Source organism: Echiichthys vipera (assembly GCF_963691815.1).
Source record: "Echiichthys vipera genome assembly, chromosome: 15".
Lineage (NCBI taxonomy): Eukaryota > Metazoa > Chordata > Actinopteri > Perciformes > Trachinidae > Echiichthys > Echiichthys vipera.
The window spans coordinates 1,276,916-1,298,097 of record NC_139840.1 but is presented as its reverse complement, the minus strand read 5'-3'; the positions used below and the strand labels follow the sequence as shown (position 1 = coordinate 1,298,097).

General features: G+C 47.2%; 2 protein-coding genes across 2 annotated transcripts; both read right to left on the bottom strand.

The window, feature by feature from the left end:
• Positions 1 to 2,451: 2,451 nt before the first annotated feature.
• On the bottom strand, positions 2,452 to 5,541 carry dusp28 (dual specificity phosphatase 28). The gene is made up of 3 exons (XM_083928165.1): positions 5,461 to 5,541; positions 3,720 to 4,133; positions 2,452 to 2,568 (listed from the first exon to the last, which is right to left on the bottom strand). Exons 2-3 carry the CDS (start codon positions 4,068 to 4,070, stop codon positions 2,467 to 2,469), a joined length of 453 nt encoding a protein of 150 aa, XP_083784291.1. The 5' UTR covers positions 4,071 to 4,133; positions 5,461 to 5,541; the 3' UTR covers positions 2,452 to 2,466.
• A 5,566-nt stretch (positions 5,542 to 11,107) lies between these two features.
• Positions 11,108 to 19,594, bottom strand: vcpip1 (valosin containing protein (p97)/p47 complex interacting protein 1). Its single transcript, XM_083928145.1, has 3 exons — positions 16,817 to 19,594; positions 14,306 to 14,392; positions 11,108 to 13,736 (listed from the first exon to the last, which is right to left on the bottom strand). Exons 1-3 carry the CDS (start codon positions 19,476 to 19,478, stop codon positions 12,958 to 12,960), a joined length of 3,528 nt encoding a protein of 1,175 aa, XP_083784271.1. The 5' UTR covers positions 19,479 to 19,594; the 3' UTR covers positions 11,108 to 12,957.
• Positions 19,595 to 21,182: the final 1,588 nt, after the last annotated feature.

The window sequence follows — 21,182 nt, the reverse complement described above, 5'->3', positions numbered from 1 at the left end:
GGTGACGTGAGACTGTAGCGTCTGTCGTCCTTTTGAACTCTAGACTCTCAAGGCCGTCCTTAACGTAGCGGTGTAGACGGGTTCCTCACAGAACGCCAAATCTTTCTGTTCATAACCGCTTAACTCGCTGTTTTTGTCTGACTTTACTCCATGTTTACACCTCCACTTAGTGGAACGCCGAAATGTCCAGTAAAACTGCACAAGGCGGGAAATGGAGCAAGCCGCCAGCTAGCCGACACCGCAGCTTATGCTAGCCGCGATCAAGCTAGCAAGAATTCACCAGGCAAGTCACCAGCTATAGATGAAGACGAGCTTCCACTTGCTTGGCGTAAACTGTCAAATATGCTTTTGCAGTCATTTAATTAGCGGTTTGACAAGTTCGAGCAGAGTTTTGTGCGTCCAGCGGGAGCTAACAGAGACGAGTACCACCGAGAGCCAGGAGCAACGTAACCACGCAGTGGAAACTTCGCTCACTGAACTGCAGCAAGAGAATCAGAAGCTACGGGCCGGGCTTTGGGATCTTGAAGGGAGATCCAGGCACAAGAATAAGAATTCTTGGCGTCCCAGAAAGTGCTGGGGGACGACGACTCCGCATGATATCCGCACGGGACCTAACTAGGGGAAAAGGGGAACGCCCCTTTCGGAGGTCACGTTCCGTCGCTGTGATTGGTTGCACGTCCAGAACATTTTTCTCCGCACCGTTGACTGCCCCTTAGAAACTTAAAAGAACCAAACTTAATGGCAGACTTGGTAACCATAGCAACAGTAGTGACGCTCCAGGCTGTGTTAGCCCGTGACGTTTGAACCCGACAGTTGCACCCGTCACCCACCTCCAGGCACAACAATATAAGAATGTTTGGCGTCCCAGAAAATGCTGGGGGACGACGAGGATCCTGCGGCTCAGGAGGCAGAGCTCAAAAACCCAATCCTAATCTTCCCCGACTGCACCGCGGAGGAGACTCCGTGAGGTGCTGCAGCTGCTGAGAGAGAAGGAGGGTCGTCACTCGCTGCGGTTCCCAGCCAGACTCCACATTCACCACCACGGGCAAGTAAAGGTTTCAACCATCTACGACTTCTGTTCACCAAGAACTCTGAACGCTCACTTTTCTATAGATCAAGAGTTCAAACACCAGAGTTTCCCATCTGTGTCACCTGAACGTCAGAAGTGTCAGATTACTGAGGGTTCACCTGGGATGGTGGTGGTCGACCGAACCTCCCTCCGTCGCTCAGCGAGGTTTAATCGGTTATTCAAATGGGAAACTGCGTCTGCACGAACCCATGAACAGACGTAAACCCCTTCCTGTCCCAGTGTCAGGTTTGAGTCCTGACTCGACCTTTCACATGGTTTCACTTTCTTTACTTTAACAACTTTCCCTTCTTTCTTTATCTTTTGTTTCTCTCTACTGCTGTTTGTTTTCTACAGTTTTGTAAAGTTAAAAACTAAATACAGAGACTTTAACGTCCGTACAGAAACTATAACGTCCGTACAGAAACTATAACGTCCGTACAGAGACTATAACGTCCGTACAGAAACTATAACGTCTGTACAGAAACTATAACGTCCGTACAGAAACTATAACGTCCGTACAGAAACTATAACGTCCGTACAGAAACTATAACATCCGTACGGAAACTTTAACGTCCGTACAGAGACTTTAACGTCCGTACAGAGACTATAACGTCCGTACAGAAACTATAACGTCCGTACAGAAACTATAACGTCCGTACGGGAAACTATAACGTCCGTACAGAAACTATAACGTCCGTACAGAGACTATAACGTCCGTACAGAAACTATAACATCCGTACAGAAACTACAACGTCCGTACAGAAACTACAACGTCCGTACAGAGACTTTAACGTCCGTACAGAAACTATAACGTCCGTACAGAAACTATAACGTCCGTACAGAAACTATAACGTCCGTACGGAAACTATAACGTCCGTACGGAAACTATAACGTCCGTACGGAAACTACAACGTCCGTACAGAAACTATAACGTCCGTACGGAAACTATAACGTCCGTACAGAGACTATAACGTCCGTACAGAAACTATAACGTCCGTACGGAAACTATAACGTCCGTACGGAAACTATAACGTCCGTACAGAGACTATAACGTCCGTACAGAGACTTTAACGTCCGTACAGAAACTATAACGTCCGTACAGAGACTTTAACGTCCGTACAGACACTATAACGTCCGTACAGAGACTATAACGTCCGTACGGAAACTATAACGTCCGTACAGAAACTATAACGTCCGTACAGAGACTATAACGTCCGTACAGAAACTATAACGTCCGTACAGAGACTATAAAGTCCGTACAGAAACTATAACGTCCGTACAGACACTACAACGTCCGTACAGAAACTACAACGTCCGTACAGAAACTATAACGTCCGTACAGAGACTATAACGTCCGTACAGACACTATAACGTCCGTACGGAGACGAAAGCGTCCGTCAGGTCCGTCCTTGTCTCGTCTTCAGCTCCTGCTCGTATCTCTGCAGCTGAGACATGAAGCCGGGGTTCGGATCGATCTCGTGACGAGCCGTCTTCACTTTCTGGGGAAAAGAAACAAGTTTTGATTTAAATATAAATGTAAATAAACGTAGATATTTAATTCTGATCTTTACGACAGGAGGTGGAAACACTCTGTCCACAGGGGGAGGTCACTCTAAATGATGAGCATTAATGTTCACATGGACTAAACAAAGACGACACTGTTCTGCATCAGTGAACTGAAGCGTGCACAGCAGGAGCAGAGTCCAGTCAGCGTCCTGCTCCGGGGCACCTTGGACACAGACACCTTGGACACAGACACCTTGGACGCCGCGTTCTGCTGCAGTTCTGCCCGTCAGTGATATTTCTGACCTCTCTCTTTTCACCACGGTGCTCAGATTTCACTTCAACCTTTAGTCAGGGTTTGTTTTAATGTCGTTTTCTGTATTTATGCAGCAATGCTTTCACCTTTATGCTGGAACAAAGAGATTTTTCACAGCAGCCTTTGAGAGCGTTGTGGTTCGGCAGAACGCAAAGACACGAGACGGTGAGTCTAAGGCGTCTCATGGCAGGAGGAGCCGCGTGAGTGGTCATATTTTGGTTTCAGGTGGATTCATCCCTCTGGATCGGGACATAACTTGTCCGTCTGTTCCAAACCTTGTCTCCTGCTCTCCCCTTCACACCTACGTCCTGTTTCGGCGTTGTTATGGTTACCAACTCATCCTCTAAAGGGCAGAGCAGTGTCGCAAACTACCGGCAACGCCAATCACAAACATGGCGCCTGTAGAGGAGAAGATTTCGCCGTTTGTCGTCCGAAATCGGCAAAAAAGGCGCAAAAAGCGAACACGGCGGTGGCGTCTGAGACCACTAGAGAGAACCGACGCCTTAATGGCGAGTTTTTTTTTGTTGGTTTTGCCGATGAGAGAGCCGAACGTTTGTGAGCTCAGAGGCGATGGACCCACTGACGGACGAAGCGACCTCTGGGACCGGACGTAAAGGTTCGTATCCGTATTTACCGTGGGGGGTGGGAACGCCCCTTTTGGAGGTCACGTCGCTCTGATTGGTTGAACGTCCAGAACATTTTGCTCCGCACCGTCGGCTGCACCTTAGAAATCTTAAAAGAACTGAGCTTAATGGCAGGCTTGGTAACCATAGCAACAGTAGTGACGCTAGGCTGTGACGTTTGAACCCGACATGTGCGCCCTTCACCCACCTGCACGGCGGCGGTCAGCGTCAGTCCGCGGTGTTTCATCAGGTAGGCGATGCAGACGGTGGCCGAGCGGCTGCGTCCGTTCTTGCAGTACACGACGCTGCGTCCTCCGCGGGTCGCCTCCTTCTGGATGGCGTCGGCGCAGCGGTCGAAGTGAGCGTACAGGTCCTCGTTGGGGTCGTCGTAGACGGGGATCCGCAACTGTGTGACGGCGGCGGCGTCGGAGGGAAACGGCTGCTGCTTGGACACGTTGATGCAGAGCGTCACCGCCTCCTGCTGGAGGAGCTGGTCGCTGCAGGCGGAACGGGCGTTACTGATGAACAGAGCGCTGGTGACTTTACACAGCTGCAGCATCCTGGAGAAGTGACCCTCGCAGGCCTCCGTACTCAGGCGCTGGGGTTCACGGGTGACTGCCACCTGGTCAGAGAGTCACGGATTACAGAAACCAGTCATGTGACCAGTCATGTGACCAGTCATGTGACCTGCCGCCTGACGATTAAAGTGAATTTCTTTGGTCGTCTGCAACTGAACCGAATCTTTGAATCTTAGGGCGCACTCCCACTGTGCCTCCGTACCGTTCCCAAACAGGTTTCACGGTTAAAGTCTGGTTCCTTTGACCAGTGTGAGTGCAACCGTACCACGTCTAGGAGCGGCACGCTTGCCGTCCACGGCCCGTCTGGGAGAGGTGGGCTTTAGTAAAGCACGTTTGCACATGTACGAGCACGAGCGTGCGCACGTGTACGAGCACGAGCGTGCGCACGTGTACGAGCACGAGCGTGCGCACGTGTACGAGCACGAGGCCTACGGCGGTTCTGAGGTCATTTCCTGTGCGCCTGTTGGGACGTAGAAAAAAGAAGGAGGGACCATGCGCGGACATTTCAAACAATGGCGGTGAAAGGTTCACGTTGGTGTGATGCAGAGGTGGAGTGTTTACTGCAGATTTGGTCGATGAAAAGATTCAAAAACAGTCGACAAGACGCACAAAAACTCCGAGGTCTACGGAAAGATCTGGAAACAAAGCCACGCATCGCCATGACGTCATCAATGCGTGTGACGTGTTACGGCGTGATGACGTATAGGCAGCAAGAAGCATTCTCCGAGGCCCAGGTAGTGTGAGTACAAACGGGCCTGGAGGGGGGGGACAAGAACCCTAAAGCACGGGGCACGGGACGGAGGCACAGTGGGAGGGCGCCCTGAATTTTGGTGTTTTTAAGGTTTGAAATTTAAGTTTTAAACGTGAGGAAACAAAACCGACTTACTAACTTCTGTAGCTGTCAACGAAAGTTCATCTTGGTTGTTTAAATCAGATTAACATCAGATTTAAAGTGCAATAACCATTAAACTGTGTTGACTGTGTAAACGTGTGTAATTTAGCAGAGAAGGAGCTGGAAAAGCTTCAAAAAGCACCTTTAAATGCTTGAATGTGCTTAAATTTGACTCTTCTCTCCTGATATGAATCATTTTTCTGGTAATTGAATAAATTAATGAATCATGGAAAAGCCTGTTTTTGTACTTTTGTGCAAAATACAGATTTCAAACCTTCACTGAAACGTGATTAAATGAGTTATTATTATTTTTTGCAGCCGTGAAATAAACCTGAACACACGCTGGCTCATCAAAACATGACGTTTCAGAAGTTTTGTGAATAATAAAGTAAATAAAACAATAAACACAGTGACCTCAGACAACGATAGAGACAAACAAACGTGCAGTGAACGCGTCACAGGAGGACGCGTGGACTCACCTGCAGAAGTGCGTCCTGCTCGGTCCTGCAGAGGGAGGACGGCCGTGCTCGAACCGGTCTGTTCAGGTCTCCTCATGACCCCCAACTGCTCTCCTCAGCCCTCCAGCTGCTACATTTATATATTTATATATTTAGTGCACAGAGCGACGGCCGCCCTGGGTCCTAGTGCTGCTCACGTTCACGACCAAGTGAGGAGACGGGACTCTGATCAACCCTGGAGTTCGTTGTTATCACTTTTTATTTTAAACACATAAACGAAGCGTGAGGCAAAGCAGCTACGTGGTCAGATTCTCTGAGGACGCTGCTGTAGGCGACCAGACGACCCCGGTTTCAGCGACCTGTCCCCAGAAATGTCCCCGTTTTCACTGTGACTGAAACTGTAAAGTAGGAGAAACGAGCGCTGTGATGAGACGTCAGCCTCCGGCCGCGTCACGACGGTTCAGATCAGAACCAGGACTTTCAAACGTCCTCAGTTCGGCTCCGGTGAAGACGAGACCACTTTCAAACCAGATCTTTAGCGACTTTAACGTCCGTACGGAGACTTTAACATCCGTACGGAGACTATAACGTCCGTACGGAGACTATAACGTCCGTACGGAGACTTTGTCGTCCGTACGGAGACTTTAACGTCCGTACAGAGACTCTAACGTCCGTACAGAGACTTTAACGTCCGTACAGAGACTTTAACGTCCGTACGGAGACTTTAACGTCCGTACAGAGACTCTAACGTCCGTACAGAGACTTTAACGTCCGTACAGAGACTTTAACGTCCATACGGAGACTTTAACGTCCGTACAGAAACTATAACGTCCGTACGGAGACTATAACGTCCGTACAGAGACTATAACGTCCGTACAGAGACTCTAACGTCCGTACAGAGACTTTAACGTCCGTACAGAGACTTTAACGTCCATACGGAGACTTTAACGTCCGTACAGAGACTATAACGTCCGTACAGAGACTCTAACGTCCGTACAGAGACTTTAACGTCCGTACAGAGACTTTAACGTCCATACGGAGACTTTAACGTCCGTACAGAGACTATAACGTCCGTACAGAGACTCTAACGTCCGTACAGAGACTTTAACGTCCGTACAGAGACTTTAACGTCCATACGGAGACTATAACGTCCGTACAGAGACTATAACGTCCATACAGAGACTATAACGTCCGTACAGAGACTTTAACGTCCGTACAGAGACTTTAACGTCCGTACAGAGACTTTAACGTCCGTACAGAGACTTTAAAACCAGATCTTTGCTAAAACCATGAACCCAAAGTCCTCGTTCAACGTGAACTTTGGCGTTTTCCATTTCAGACCCTCTGGAGTGAGGAGGACGCCGCCTCCGTCTGGCTGATGCCCGTGGATCTTCTTGATCTCAGCTGCTTCATCAGAGGAACTAAACTCATCGTTCATCTTTGACATTCAGCAGAAATGTGGAGAGAGAAACTGCTTCATGAGTGGAAAGGGCAGCGTCTCGTTTTCATCTTTCAAAGACAAATCAACATGTTTTTGAGGTTTTTCCCCGGACATCGTCTCATAAACGCGGCCCCCTCACACCGCTGACCCTTCTTCAGGGATCTGAAGCAGGAGACGGGGAAACTTCCACCTCAACGGGTCTAAAACTAAGGAGCGTCTAAATGATTTTAGATGCAACAGCTGTAGAAACAACCCTCCACGTCAAAGCTGTGGACAGAGTTCCTTCCTACCTTTTTTTTAGGGACTCTTAAGTGAATTTCCTGTGTCGCCCTCAGGTCGTCACCGTTCTGTGAGACGAACCCTTTTTCAAAAGCTTTCATCCCTCGTCTCTTAAATCATGCTGCTGCAGAGGTTTGCTGTTATTTTCAGCAGCATTAGTGGTTAAAAAAGACCTTTGAATGCCTTCACCGTACTGCCCCGAGCTAATCACTGTTAGCCACGTCCGGCTGTTAGCGCCTCTCCAGGATTTCTACCTTAATAGAAAAACTGTCTCCATGGTTATTGATGAGTGTAAAGGCGCCCTCCCACTGTGCCTCCGTCCCGTGCCCCGTGCTTTAGGGTCCTTGTCCCCCCCTCCAGGCCCGTTTGTACTCACACTACCTGGGCCTCGGAGAATGCTTCTTGCTGCCTATACGTCATCACGCCGTAACACGTCACACGCATTGATGACGTCATGGCGATGCGTGGCTTTGTTTCCAGATCTTTCCGTAGACCTCGGAGTTTTTGTGCGTCTTGTCGACTGTTTTTGAATCTTTTCATCGACCAAATCTGCAGTAAACACTCCACCTCCGCATCACACCAACGTGAACCTTTCACCGCCATTGTTTGAAATGTCCGCGCATGGTCCCTCCTTCTTTTTTCTATGTCCCAACAGGCGCACAGGAAATGACCTCAGAGCCGCCGTAGGCCTCGTGCTCGTACACGTGCGCACGCTCGTGCTCGTACACGTGCAAACGTGCTTTACTAAAGCCCACCTCTCCCAAACGGGCCGTGGACGGCAAGCGTGCCGCTCCTAGACGTGGTACGGTTGCACTCACACTGGTCAAAGGAACCAGACTTTAGCCGTGACACGTGCTGGGGCACGGTACGGAGGAACAGTGGGAGGGCGCCCTGAGTGCAGGAGAAGACGCTGCTTTCACACTTTAACACAAACAAACAAACAGAAAAATCCGACAAAGTCCAGAAACAAAGTGCAGGAAGTGATTTTTATTGTTGGGGTTGAAAGTTCATCACATGCAAACAGCGACGTCGAAGCCGCGTCGTCAACATTTCATTAGCAAACCAGAGAGAACCGTGTGTGTGTGTGTGTGTGTGTGTGTGTGTGTGTGTGTGTGTCTGTCTGTACAGCTCCAAATATTCTACAATATATACGTTTATATACGTTTATACAGCGGGGACACTTCCTGTCAGTGTCACAGCAGCGGCGTGTCACAGCAGCGGCGCGTCACAGCAGCGGCGCGTCACAGCAGCGGCGCGTCACAGCAGCGGCGCGTCACAGCGGCGCGTCACAGCGGCGCGTCACAGCAGCGTGTCACAGCAGCGGCGTCCGACCGACCAACACTTCTCACGTTTGTTCAGCTCGAAAAACATAAAGATTCACGCGTGGAGTTTCTTTTTTATGGAATTAAATCAAAATAAATGAAGTTTTTGTAGTAAAACACAAAAGAACCTCATTCAAATGTAGAATCAACAGATTTTAAGGCGGACGCTCGGCTCCAACGACGACGACGTCGAAAAACAAAAAGCTTAATTTGACTTTCAGTCGTTTTAAAAAAGGGAAGTTTGGTGTTTCTGTGCTGTGACGTCATCCGTTAGCTTAGCTTAGCTTAGCTTAGCATCAACCCGGCACGCTAAACCTCCGTAAAACGCAAACGTGTTGTTTTTGTAACGATTAAAAACAAACCGTGGGGATTTGTCTTTTTTACGGAGTCACAAAAACAGAACAAAGACTAAATAATCAGAAAATACGGAGAATAAATAAGAAATAATGTGGAAATAACAAAATAGAAAAGAATAATTATACGTATTTAATTATTTTCACTTGTATTTCGCCTATAAATTAATTTATTTCTTTATATTTATATTTAATTTAATATAAAGTATTTTATTTTTTCCCTTTTGGTTTTTTTATTATTTATCTTAATATTTATATTTCTTTATTTCTCTCTGTGTCTTTTTTTATTCATTTATTCTTTTAAATATTACTTTTACAAATGTCTATTTTATTTTGATATTTCCGATTATTTAAATGTATTATTTTATTTTATTATTATTTTACAGATTTATTATTTCTCTTAATATTTATGTCTTTATTTCTCTTTATGTAATTTTTGTATTCACTTATTTATTCTTTTAGTTTTATATCTTTGTCTTTATTTTTCCAATTATTTAAATGTGATATTTTATTTATTTCCACGTATATTTTCTTATTTTACAGATTTATTATTTCTCTAAATATTTATGTCTTAATTTCTCTTTATATAATTTTTGTATTCACTTATTTTTTCTTTTATGTTTCTTATTTTATTTTGTCTTTATTTTTCCAATTATTTAAATTTATTTATTATTTAAATTTACTATTTTAAGTATTTCCATATTTATTTTCTTATTATTTTACAGATTTATTATTTCTGTTTTGCGCCCCTAAGACTCCGTAATGCTAGCTGTTCCCCCTGTTGCCAGTCTTTATGCTAAGCTAAGCTACGCTACGCTACGCTAACGTGAGAACAGATTTGAGCGTGTTCTGGGGTTTAGATCAAATCCGACTGTTAAGTCTGACGTAACACCCTTTCAAAATAAGATTTCTGGGTCCAAATGCTCCGTTGAAACCAAACAGACACAAAGGTCAAACATGTGAACCATTACATCACCTCTTTCGTCTGTTAAACACCTTTTTAAATGATGAGAAAGAGGTAAAATGACAATTACGTTGTTTTTTAAAAACTCAGATCTGTTCAAACAACGGGGAACACGGCGCTGCGGCGCTGGAGAAATAAAAGGCTTGGACCCGGGAATCATATTTTGAAAGGGCGTTACGTCACGACTTAACAGCCGGATTAAGTGAGAAAAGCCCCAAAGGATTCTGGGAAATGGAGTCTTTACAATCATCTGAGCGTCGACGGTTCACCGGCCGTTTAATATTTTTGGGATTTTTTATTGAATAAAAAAAACTCAAAAACTTTATATTTCATTAAATTAGATTTGTGTGAAGTTTTGCAGCAGTTTGTAAAGTTTTGATGCGTAAGAAAGAAACAAAAGTTTCCCGACACTTTAACAAATATCAGACCCATGAAGTGTTTTTAGAAACGGACCAATCACAGCGAAGACACGATGACATCACGTCCTTTGATATTTCTTTCATCTCGACTCGTTCGTCGTCGTGTCGTCGCAGCTTCGGAGCAAAACAACGACAACAAACGTCACGAAGTTTCGAACTTTCTCCGACTTTTTCTGCTTTTGTGAAACTTCTGATTCAGAGAAAAGTCGATTTCTGCAAAAATAAGAAAATAAATGTCGTGTTTCGTGTTCGTGAGCAGCTTCAGTTTGTCGTGTTTTTGGTTTCAGACGTGACGCCTCGTCACTTTTTCCTCCACGTTAAAAAAAAACATGTTTAAAAGCTTAAATTTAATGTTTTTTTAAGTGTTTTATGAACAAACAGCAGCAGAAGTGTGTGAACGTGGAGCCGCTGCAGGAAACAGACGACGGTTCATTTTATTCTTATTCAAACAAAACAAAACTTTTCATCCTTTAAAATAATTCAGTGATTTAAAAACGTCAGATCGACTTTTCATCAGCGAGTAAACGAGAAGAAGCTGCTTCAGTTCCTCCGCACGAGACGTTAACGCAGAGTCACTCACTTTAACATTTATTTAATATTTATTTATTTATTATTTATTTAATATTTATTTACCTCTGTTAAAGTCTGCTTTAATATTTATTTATTATTTTAATATTTATTTATTATTTATTTATTTGTTATTTATTATTTATTTACCTCTGTTAAAGTTTGCTTTAATATTTTATTTATTTATTTCTGTAAAAATATAAAAGTGTTGGCTTCAACATGTGCTCAGAAGACGCTGATTATTATTAATATTAATATTGAGATAAATAAATTCATTAATTATGAGCACATCTTTTTATTTTTATCCCTTTTTTTGTTTCCATTTAATGTATTTAATTTATTTTATTATATATTTTTTTATTATAGATTTATTCACTTGTTTTTTACCTTATTTAACAACTTATTTATTTATTTTTGGGGATTTTGTTTATGAATAAAGTTTATTTATTGAGATAACGGACCTTTTCTGTTTCCATTTAATGTTTTTAATTAGTGTTTTTTTATTTTATCATCATATATTTTTTAATTATTTATTATTTACCCACTTACTTTATTTCTTTTTTGGGACTTTCGTTTCTTAATAACGACCAAAAACTCATAAACTCATTAATTATGAGCACATCTTTTTATTTTATCCCCTTTTTTGTTTCCATTTAATGTTTTTAATCTGTAATTTTTTACCTTATTTACCGTCTAATTTATTTATTTTTAGGGGATTTTGTTTCTTAATAACGACCAAAAGTAAATAAATAAATCTTTAACAATCTTTCTCCTTATTAATATAATTTATATAATAAACAATAAAACCTGTTTATTTCTGATATTCTCTGATGTTTATCTTTGTGTTTCTGATCCTCGTTAGAAATATACTGTTTATTTAAATTTATTAATTTATTTATTTAGAAATATGTTTATTTAAATGTTTGTTTGTTTGTTTTAATGTTTGTTTGTTTGTTTGTTTGTTTGTCTGCAGCTGAACTTCGGCCTCAGCTCCTCTTTAAACGTTTACTCGTCACAAAGAGTCGATCCGGACGTTTGAACAGATTTATTTCACGTGCACGCCGGTGCCACGTGCACGCCGGTGCCACGTGCACGCCGGCGCCACGTGCACGCCGGCGCCACGTGCAGCGTCTTCAGGCACTTGACCTGCGGACCAACGCGGCTTTAAAGGAGAGTTTCCTGTTAGAAGGTGAGAAAACACAGAAACTCCCCTTTAAGCTCCGTTTGATCTGCACGAGTCGTTTTCTGTCAGAGTCAAAAACATTCATCAGAGAGCCTCAGAGAGCCTCAGAGAGCGCGGTTCACGCCTCATTCACGCCGTTAGAGCGCCGTTGGAGCGCCGTTAGAGCGCCGTTAGAGCGCCGTTAGAGCGCCGCGTCGACCAAAATCCCTTTTCCTCTCAAACATTCGTAAAATAAACGTCATAAACGAGCTTCAGTGTGTTTTTATTCACTCTCACGTCACAACTCTGGTTTTACCTGCAGGTGCGTCGGGTCGGGCTGAAGCGGCGCCGCCTCTGACACAAGGAGCTTAAAGTGGCGTCCGTCGGGGAGGAAACGAGGTCGAAGAGTCAAAGTTCAGGCGAACACGGGTCCAGAGTTTCTCCGCGCTCCTCAGACGGACGGACGGTGGGGAAGCAGATTAGGGCGATGAAGGCGTTGATGCGTACGGAGGCTGGTGCACGTTTCAGAGCGTGCACTTTTTGACGGAAGCATGTTTGTGGGACGTGACGCCGCCGGCGCCAAGCAACCGTCCTCCCGCCGGCGGATTAAGACTCACGGGGTTCTTCTATCTACAGGAAAGCGTCTCCGCGTGAACCCTCGGGCGCCGCCTTCCTCTCAGACGTCTGCGGGCGACTCTGCGACACGTTGCGTCATCGACTGAGAAAGAACTCAAAAAGCAGGACTCGGTGACGGGATGTGACACGCACATGGCGGCGGCCTCAGGGTGGCGTGTGTCGATGACGCGTCGCAGAGAAGGCGTCACAACATCTCGCCCCGTGGGATTGTGGCGTCTGCGGAGAGGCGAGGACGCTCGGCTCGCTCTTTAGTCATGCGGTAAAGACGACGAAACACGATGAAGACCAAAAAGCTTTCAGATCCGACCTGAGGCGTGACGACCCCAAGATGGCGGCGGCGCGGGGGGGCGAGGCGGTGCCGGGGGTCAGGAGGGATCAGGAGTGATCCATGGGTTCGGTGGCGTTCTGCTCGGCGTCCTGACTCTCCATCGCCTCCTGTTCCTCCGCCTTCCTGTCGGGTTTGCCGGCAGCGGCTGGAGGCTCGTGGTCGACGGTGGACGTCGGTCGGCCGGCGTCCGTCTTTGTCCCGCCTGTCCGCTCCTTGCTGGCCCCGCCCCCTGCGGCGGCGTCGGCGCCCTGCTGCTCCCTCAGGTGGCGCTCCATGGAGGCCTGGATGGAGGACACCATCTCCTGCAGCTTCCTCCGCTGCTGCTCCATCAGGCCGGGGTCCAGGCCGCGGCCGTCCTTGGTGGTGACGAAGCCCGGGGCCATGCGGACCAGCTCCCTGGTGGCGTCCTCGGGGATGTCGGACAGGTCGGGCGGTCCTCTGGACACGCTGGCGCTCAGGTCCACGCCGCTGCTGTGCTGGCGCGTGATAGGCCGGTGCTCCGGAGGGGAGGAGCCCCCGGCGCTGCCCAGAGAGTGGCCTTTGCCCTGGAAGGCCGTGACGCTCTGCAGCTGCTCCTTCTTACGGACGACGCCGCCGCTGCCCAGCCGCAGCACGCCGTGGGACGGGCTGCCCTCTCTGCTGCCCCTGGTGGCCGCCTCCGAGCGCAGCTGGACCAGCGCCTCCTTCACCAGCTCCTCCACGTCGGGGCCGACGGGGAAGTGACCGGCGGCGTCCACGCACAGCTCCAGACGCTCCTCTGCGGCGTTGTACACGAACGTCTTCCCCGTCAGGTGAGGCAGCGTGCAGTGTTTCCCGTCCATCAGGCCTGAAACACGAGAAACACGACTTATTAAACGCTTAATATGTAAAAAAAAAAAGGTATTTTGACGCCGCGTTCGGCTTCAAACTGCCGCCTCTCTCGTGTTTGAGACGTGGAAAGACTTGAAGCGTAGTTCGTTCATCAACCGTCTTTATTTATTTTAAGGCGACTGACTCAACGACACGTGATGCACGGTGAACGGTAACCATGGTAACCCCACACCATTACACAGCAGCTGGATAAGTTTCATGTCTTCCACAGGTGACTGCGGCTGATTCCTCTTTATTAATGTGTTTGATTTTAGAAAGTGAGATGAAAGTCTGGAAACGACGCCGCAGGAACCCGTGAACGCCGACCTCTGACCTCTGACCTCTGACCTCCGGATGTGTGAACGTAAACGTAAATATCACTTTAACGATGTAACGAAGATCAAACAGTCGCGTATTTCTGCATTAAACTGCGGAACAAACGAGATCAGACACGAGAGCGTTTGCGTTTAAGCACCTGAACGCCTCAGGTGATCTCAGGTGTGGCGTTCAGGGGCGTGTCGGAGCGTCGGGAGAACCCAAACTTACCCATGTCCTTCTTCACGATGTTGTAGAAGACGCCGCCCTGCTGGAACAAGTGCGGCAGCTTCCTGGCGTACGACCACACGTCCTCACCTGGAGCAGAAGGAGACAAACGCCTTTTTTTAATCCTGTGGCGTTAAAGATCATTCTGTTTCCTCCCGTTACACAAAGGGGGCGCCACGGTCACCACCACGCTCACCGCCACGCTCACCCCCACCACCACGCTCATCACCACCCCAACCACCACGCTCATCACCACCCCCATCATCATCACCACGCTCACCCCCACGCTCACCACCCCCACGCTCACCACCACGCTCACCCCCACCACGCTCGCCACCACGCTCACCACCACGCTCACCCCCACCACGCTTGCCACCACGCTCACCCCCACGCTCACCACCCCCACGCTCACCACCACGCTCACCCCCACGCTCATCACCACACTCACCCCCACGCTCACCACCACGCTTACCACCACGCTCACTCCCATCACCACGCTAACCCCCACGCTCACCACCACGCTCACCACCACGCTTACCACCACGCTCACTCCCATCACCACGCTCACCACCACGCTCACCCCCACGCTCACCACCACGCTTACCACCACGCTCACCACCACGCTTACCACCACGCTCACTCCCATCACCACGCTCACCCTCACGCTCACCACCACGCTCACTCCCATCACCACGCTCATCGCCACGCTCACCACCACGCTCACTCCCATCACCACGCTCATCGCCACGCTCACCACCACGCTCACTCCCATCACCACGCTCATCACCACGCTCACCACCACGCTCACCCCCCCCCCCACGCTCACCCCCACGCTCACCGCCACGCTCACCGCCACGCCCACCCCCACGCTCACCGCCACGCTCACCCCCACGCTCACCGCCACGCTCAGCCCCACGCTCACCCTCACGCTCACCGCCATAAAACAGCAGCAGGGCTTTTATTGTGAAGAATCTAAAGGAAGTGACCGTGTTTGTGCTTTTCACAGCTGATCTGAACAAACAGGAAGTTTAAAATCGCTGACGAGTGTTTTTCTGCAGCAGCCGCGACCTTTGACCCAGGTGAGAGGGCGCCGAGTCAGCACACACACACACACACACACACAAACGCAGAGACACACACACACACACACACGTACACACACACACAGACACACAAACACGCGCACACACATACACAGGGACAGACACACACACGTACACACACACACGCAGAGACACACACACACACACACACACACACACACACAGGGACAGACACACACACAAACGCAGAGACACACACACACACACACACGTACACACACACACAGACACACAAACACGCGCACACACATACACAGGGACAGACACACACACACACACACACACGTACACACACACACACACACACACACACACACACACACACACACACACACACACACACACACACACACACACACACACACACACACACACACACACACACACACACACACACACACACACACACACACACACACACACACACACACACACACACACACACACACTCGTTGCAAACTGAGATGATTATTATTTTTAATAATTATTTAATTAAACATTTATTTGTTTATTCTCATTTTATTTTTTTAAGTTTTTCAGTTAAATTATGTTTTTAATTTAAATGTTATCAAGTCAAATTTATGTTTACAAACATAAATGTTAAATATTGTTTTTGTTTTATATTTATGTTATTTATTATTTCTCTTATTTTATTTTCTTCTTTTTTTAAATATTTTTTCAGTTAAATTAAATTTAAAGTTTAAGAAAATGTCAAAATACAAATTTAAAAAACAAAATAATTAATAATAAATGTTTCCAAAGTCAGAATAAAACAAATATTCAGACTAAAGTGAAAATGAAACAATTAAATAATTATTTTCATAAAAAAGTGATTTATCAAATAACATGTGAATTTTAAATATTTAATAATATTATTTAAATATTTATATATTTATGATTTATCTTTTATTTTATTTACATTTTTTTGTTTTTCAGTTAAATTAAATTTAAAGTTTAAGAAAATGTAAAAATACAAGTTTTAAATAAAATTCAATAAATATTAACACAAAGATTTAATTTCTTATTTTTTATTCTTTTTAACTTTTCACAGATTAATTTAGTCTCATTTTTGTAAACATTTGTTTTTAAAAAGGTGCTTTTTAAATAAATTATAATTATTATTATTAATAATAATGTGAAAATTAAACATTAAAGAAGTTTTAGACTAAAAAAATGTTGATTTATGAATAAAAAATAAACGTTAAATATTATTATTCAGGTTTTTTCTGTTTCACGTTAACGAACTTTTGATTTATTTATTTATTAATGTTTCACTGGAAACTTCATTTTCGGCGAGGGACGTGACGCGGGGGCGAGGGACGTGACGCGGGGGCGAGGGACGTGACGCGGGGGACACGGCGGGGGACACGGTGAGGGGCGTGGCCTACGTGTCCCACATTCTGACTCTTACCCATCAGCGTTGCTAGGAGACAGAGGGAGGACATCTCAAGGTCGATGCTGTCCTGGAGGTCGCGGCCGCTCACCCTGCCGGACGTCACGGCGTCCTCGCTCTTGGCCGAGTGCAGGACGGAGTGCGAGCTGGAGGCCCGGGGCACGGAGGCGGCGGCGGCGGCGGGGCTCTTGTCCTCGGGGCCCCTCAGTATCTCCACCGTCACCCTGTCGCCGTGCTGCAGCGCCGTCGGCTCGTTCTCCTCGCCGTCCTTCGGGGCGACCAGCTCCTTGGGCGGGAAGCCGTAGCGGATGCACTGCTGCGCCGGCGCCACGCCGAACTGGCCGGCGATGCTCCTCTGCAGCTCTGAGAAGGTGGTGAGGGCCGGCAGCGTCAGCATGGCCTGCCGCCCGTCGCTCGTGGTCACGCGGATCTTCTTCTCCTTATTGGACGAGGAGGAAGGAGAGGAGGACTTGGTGGGCGTGGCCGGAGCGGAGGAGGAGGAAGTTTCCGGAGAGCCGCCGGGGGAAGACGCCCGCACGGCGCCCTTCTGCTCCTGCCTCAGCTTGTCGGTGCGTCGCTTCTGCGTGACGAGGGCCTGCTCGCTGATGCTCTGCTGGACGCCGCGCTCCGCCCGGCTCATCGTCAGCTCCTCTTTGTGGAGCGTCTTCGCCTTCTGACCCGTCAGGATGATCTTCGTGGGCGGCTGGGGGTCCGCTGCCTGCGTGGTCTCGGCGGCGTCGGTGAGGCGCCGGACGTGCGCCCCGTCGATGGACACCGGGTTGTACTCGTCCGGGTTCTTCTTGGCGGTGTGGTGCAGGATGGTGTTGACCACTTTCTGCACCAGGATCTCGCTGCCAAACTCCCCGGGGAAGTGCTTGGTGACCAGCTTCATGGCGACGTCGTACACGTTGCTGTTCAGCGCCGGTTCGGTCTCGTACTGGAACCAGTACACGGTCTCCCTCACCACGCGGCCCCCCCACTCCAGCGTGATGGGGAAGGCCTCGGGGAGGTTGTCGTACTCCTTCGCCTCCCAGTAATGCTTGAAGCCGCACCCGCACTTCCCGCCCTGGGAGCGAGCGTTGGTTCTGTCCCCGTCCAGGTAAACCACCGACCCGTCGCCGCGGATGTGGCGCACCGACGTGCCGTGGCACCAGTTGCAGGTGTTGAGGGAGCTCAGTTTATAGTCCGGGACCAGGACGTCCCTCTGGGGGTCGTAGGAGCAGACCACGTTGTTGAGGGGGAAGCTGTAGTTCTTGTCCGGCCTCAGTTGCCCGTGAGTGGATTTCGCCAAGTTGTAGAGTTTCCCGCCGGGCACCAGCCACTCCGGCGGGACGTGGAGCTCAGAGAGGGCGCCACAGATCAGGCAGCGGTGTAGCCGGTTCTCCATCACCGACTTCTTCGCCGCCTCGGTCACCTCCTCCGGCTGGATGCCGATCACGCCGGTCCTCCTGTAGACGTACTGGTGCACGTCGGCCACCAGCGACGGGTGGATGCTGTGCTTCTCCATGAACACCTCCTCCATGGCGTTCACCAGCCGCATCAGGTATTTGTCCTGCAGGCTGCGGTCGCCGCCGATCACGCAGCTCCCGTCTTGCTCCAGCTTGATGTACTTCCTGATGAGCTCCTGGGGGACGCCCCACGCCTTCGGCAGCAGGCGGGCCGGCAGCTTGGGCAGCACGGCGTTCTTGATCCCCACCAGAGGGATGTAGTGGTTCCTGCCGGAGCTGCTCCAGGCGATGCAGATGGGCTTGTGGAGCTTCCCGTCTTTCCCGCGGCACTGCTCCTCCGCCACCAGCCCGGGCAGGAAGGTGGCGGAATAATCCCCGGAGCTCCTCATCCCGCTCAGCGAGTCCAGCAGGATGATGGGTCGGTGCAGGACGTTGGCTAAACCGAATATGTGGATGTTGCGCAGCCCGAGCGGCACGCCTTCGGGCGGGATGAACAGGGGGTCGCACTCGTTGATGATGTCCTCCCACTCCGCGGCGTCGATAAAGTCCTGAAAGAGGGCCTTGTAGCGGTCCAGGTTCTGCTTGAAGTTCTGTTTCAGGTTCTCCCTCAGGGCGTGCCAGAACAGTTCTCTGCCCACCAGCGCCCTGGACACGGCGTGGACCAGGCAGTGCCCGTCCCCGTCCACGTGGACCGGGATGAGACACTCCCTGTTGCCGTTGGCTTTCTTCACCTCGTCCAGGGTGTCGTGCAGGTAGATGAGGCTCCCTGACCGGTCCTTGCCGTAGCCCACGGTGGAGACGTGGTCCGGCTCGATGAGGAAAGCCCGGTCCCCCAGGAGCGAGCAGTCGAACATCTCGCCCTGGTTCATGTCCCTCAGCAGCTGGGCCCGGCCGGTCTGCTTGTCCATGCCGTACCTGGTGAGCACCGGGGACAGGAGCTTGCAGTGGTAGTTGGAGAGCCCCATCACCTTCACCAGCTCCGTGCCTTTCTTCGGGGCCCCGGTGACGCCGAGCAGCGCGTTCCGGAGCAGGTTGTGCAGCACCACATCTGGATCCGTCACCTCCTCCACGTTCAGCAGGTTCTTCTGTTCGTGGCGCTGCCCGCACTCGGTGCACTCGATGCTGCCGGAGCCGTGAGCGGGGAAGAACAGCCTCGCCTGACACCTCGGGTCCGGGCAGCTCCCCGACAAAACCCGCTTGTCTTTCTTCTTGGAGCCCTGCAGCAGCGACATGTCGTCGGGCGGGAGTGTGGCAGTGTGTGTCCGCTTCACAGGACCATGGTACCCGCCTCACAACACTCTTATTTACCGCAAGAACACAAGAACAACACGGAAGCGGCTGCTTTTTTCTCCCGTTAGCAACTGAGTGACCGTTGCTAAACGTAACTACGTCATCACGTCAGAGGGCTGGGAGTTGTAGTTCCGCTGTTTTAAACACTTTAAATGTTTACACACGAAAATCAAAATGGCGGCTTTTCACGACTTTTTTACGTCAAAATCGCCAAAAGACAAAACTTCACTTATTTAATGTAACAATAATATTTTGTTAACTAAATTAAATTTGCGACATCAACGTTATTTGACGACATTACCCAGAATGCAACGCGGTAAAGCGACGTTTCGTTGTGTAAGGAAGTCAACACGGTATATTAAAATAATTAAATACATATTTTTGAAACTATACACAATTTTAAACAACTTAATTAAACACTAACCGTTAAATATTATAAGTTTATGACACATTAGATCGATCTGTGTGTTCATGGTTGTGTTGTGTTTAGTTTTATTGTTATTATTTTTATTTGTTGTTCCGACATTTTAAATTAATTTTGATTTAAATGCGCATTTAAAAAAACCGTTAATTAAAAAAAATAGGATAAAAATAAATGTATAAAAACAAAAAAACAACACGGAAGTGAATGTTTTTCTCCCGTTAGCAACTGAGTGACCGTTGCTAAACGTAACTACGTCATCACGTAAGAGGGCTGGGAGTTGTAGTTCCGCTGTTTTAAACACTTTAAATGTTTACACACGAAAATCAAAATGGCGACTTTTCACAACTTCTTTGTGTCACAATCACTAAAGGAAGAAAACGTGACTTATTTAATGTAAACAAATCATCTTTTGTTAAGTTTTTATAATCAGCAACGTCATTCATTTGACTACATTACCCAGAATGCAACACAGCGAAGCGACATTTCCTTGAGTAAGGAAGTCAACATATTTAAATGTAAAATATTTATTTTGAAATAAATAAATCCATATCCAACAGTATTAAATTAATTAAAAAATATCAAATATTATAAATAATTTAAAAATCAGATCTAAATCTATATTTTCTTAAAGGATATAAAATTTAAAACTATTAATTTATTCATATCTTGAAATTTTATAACACACGGTCTGAACCGAAAGTTTGTTTTTCCAAAGTATTTTGTAAATTTTGTCCCAAAAAATGCATTAAAAGTATTTTTTGCCTTTTGTTCTCGTAAAGTTTTATAATTATAATAAAATAACAAATAATTTGACTGATTTGTGCATCAAACAGGTTCTTAAATAAACGACACGAACAACAGAAGTTTACGGGTTAAACATGACTTAAGTCTCAATACATGGTTTTAAAAATACACGAATAATAAAGCAATAAATACAGGAATAAATCCATGAATTAATAAATCAATATAGGAATAAATACATAAATAATTAAATACAGGAATAAATACAGGAATAAATCCATAAATTAATAAAATAAATATAGGAATAAATCCATAAATTAATAATAAATATAGAAATAAATCCATAAATAAATATAGGAATACAGGAATAAATACATGTTTGGATAAAATATATACAGAAATAAATAAATCAATACATAAATGTCTAAATAACATAAATACAGGAATAAATACGTAAATACAATCAGGACTAAAACTCATG

What these genes read in the sequence shown, in the direction of transcription:
- dusp28 (XM_083928165.1), bottom strand. Translation starts at nt 4,070, where the DNA reads ATGCTGCAGCTGTGTAAAGTCACCAGCGCTCTGTTCATCAGTAACGCC. An exon ending in CGCTGACCGCCGCCGTGCAG is followed by an intron (nt 2,569 to 3,719) that starts GTGGGTGAAGGG and finishes TCTTTTCCCCAG; the next exon opens with AAAGTGAAGACGGCTCGTCA.
- vcpip1 (XM_083928145.1), bottom strand. Translation starts at nt 19,478, where the DNA reads ATGTCGCTGCTGCAGGGCTCCAAGAAGAAAGACAAGCGGGTTTTGTCG. An exon ending in TCTCCTAGCAACGCTGATGG is followed by an intron (nt 14,393 to 16,816) that starts GTAAGAGTCAGA and finishes CTTCTGCTCCAG; the next exon opens with GTGAGGACGTGTGGTCGTAC. An exon ending in CATCGTGAAGAAGGACATGG is followed by an intron (nt 13,737 to 14,305) that starts GTAAGTTTGGGT and finishes CTCGTGTTTCAG; the next exon opens with GCCTGATGGACGGGAAACAC.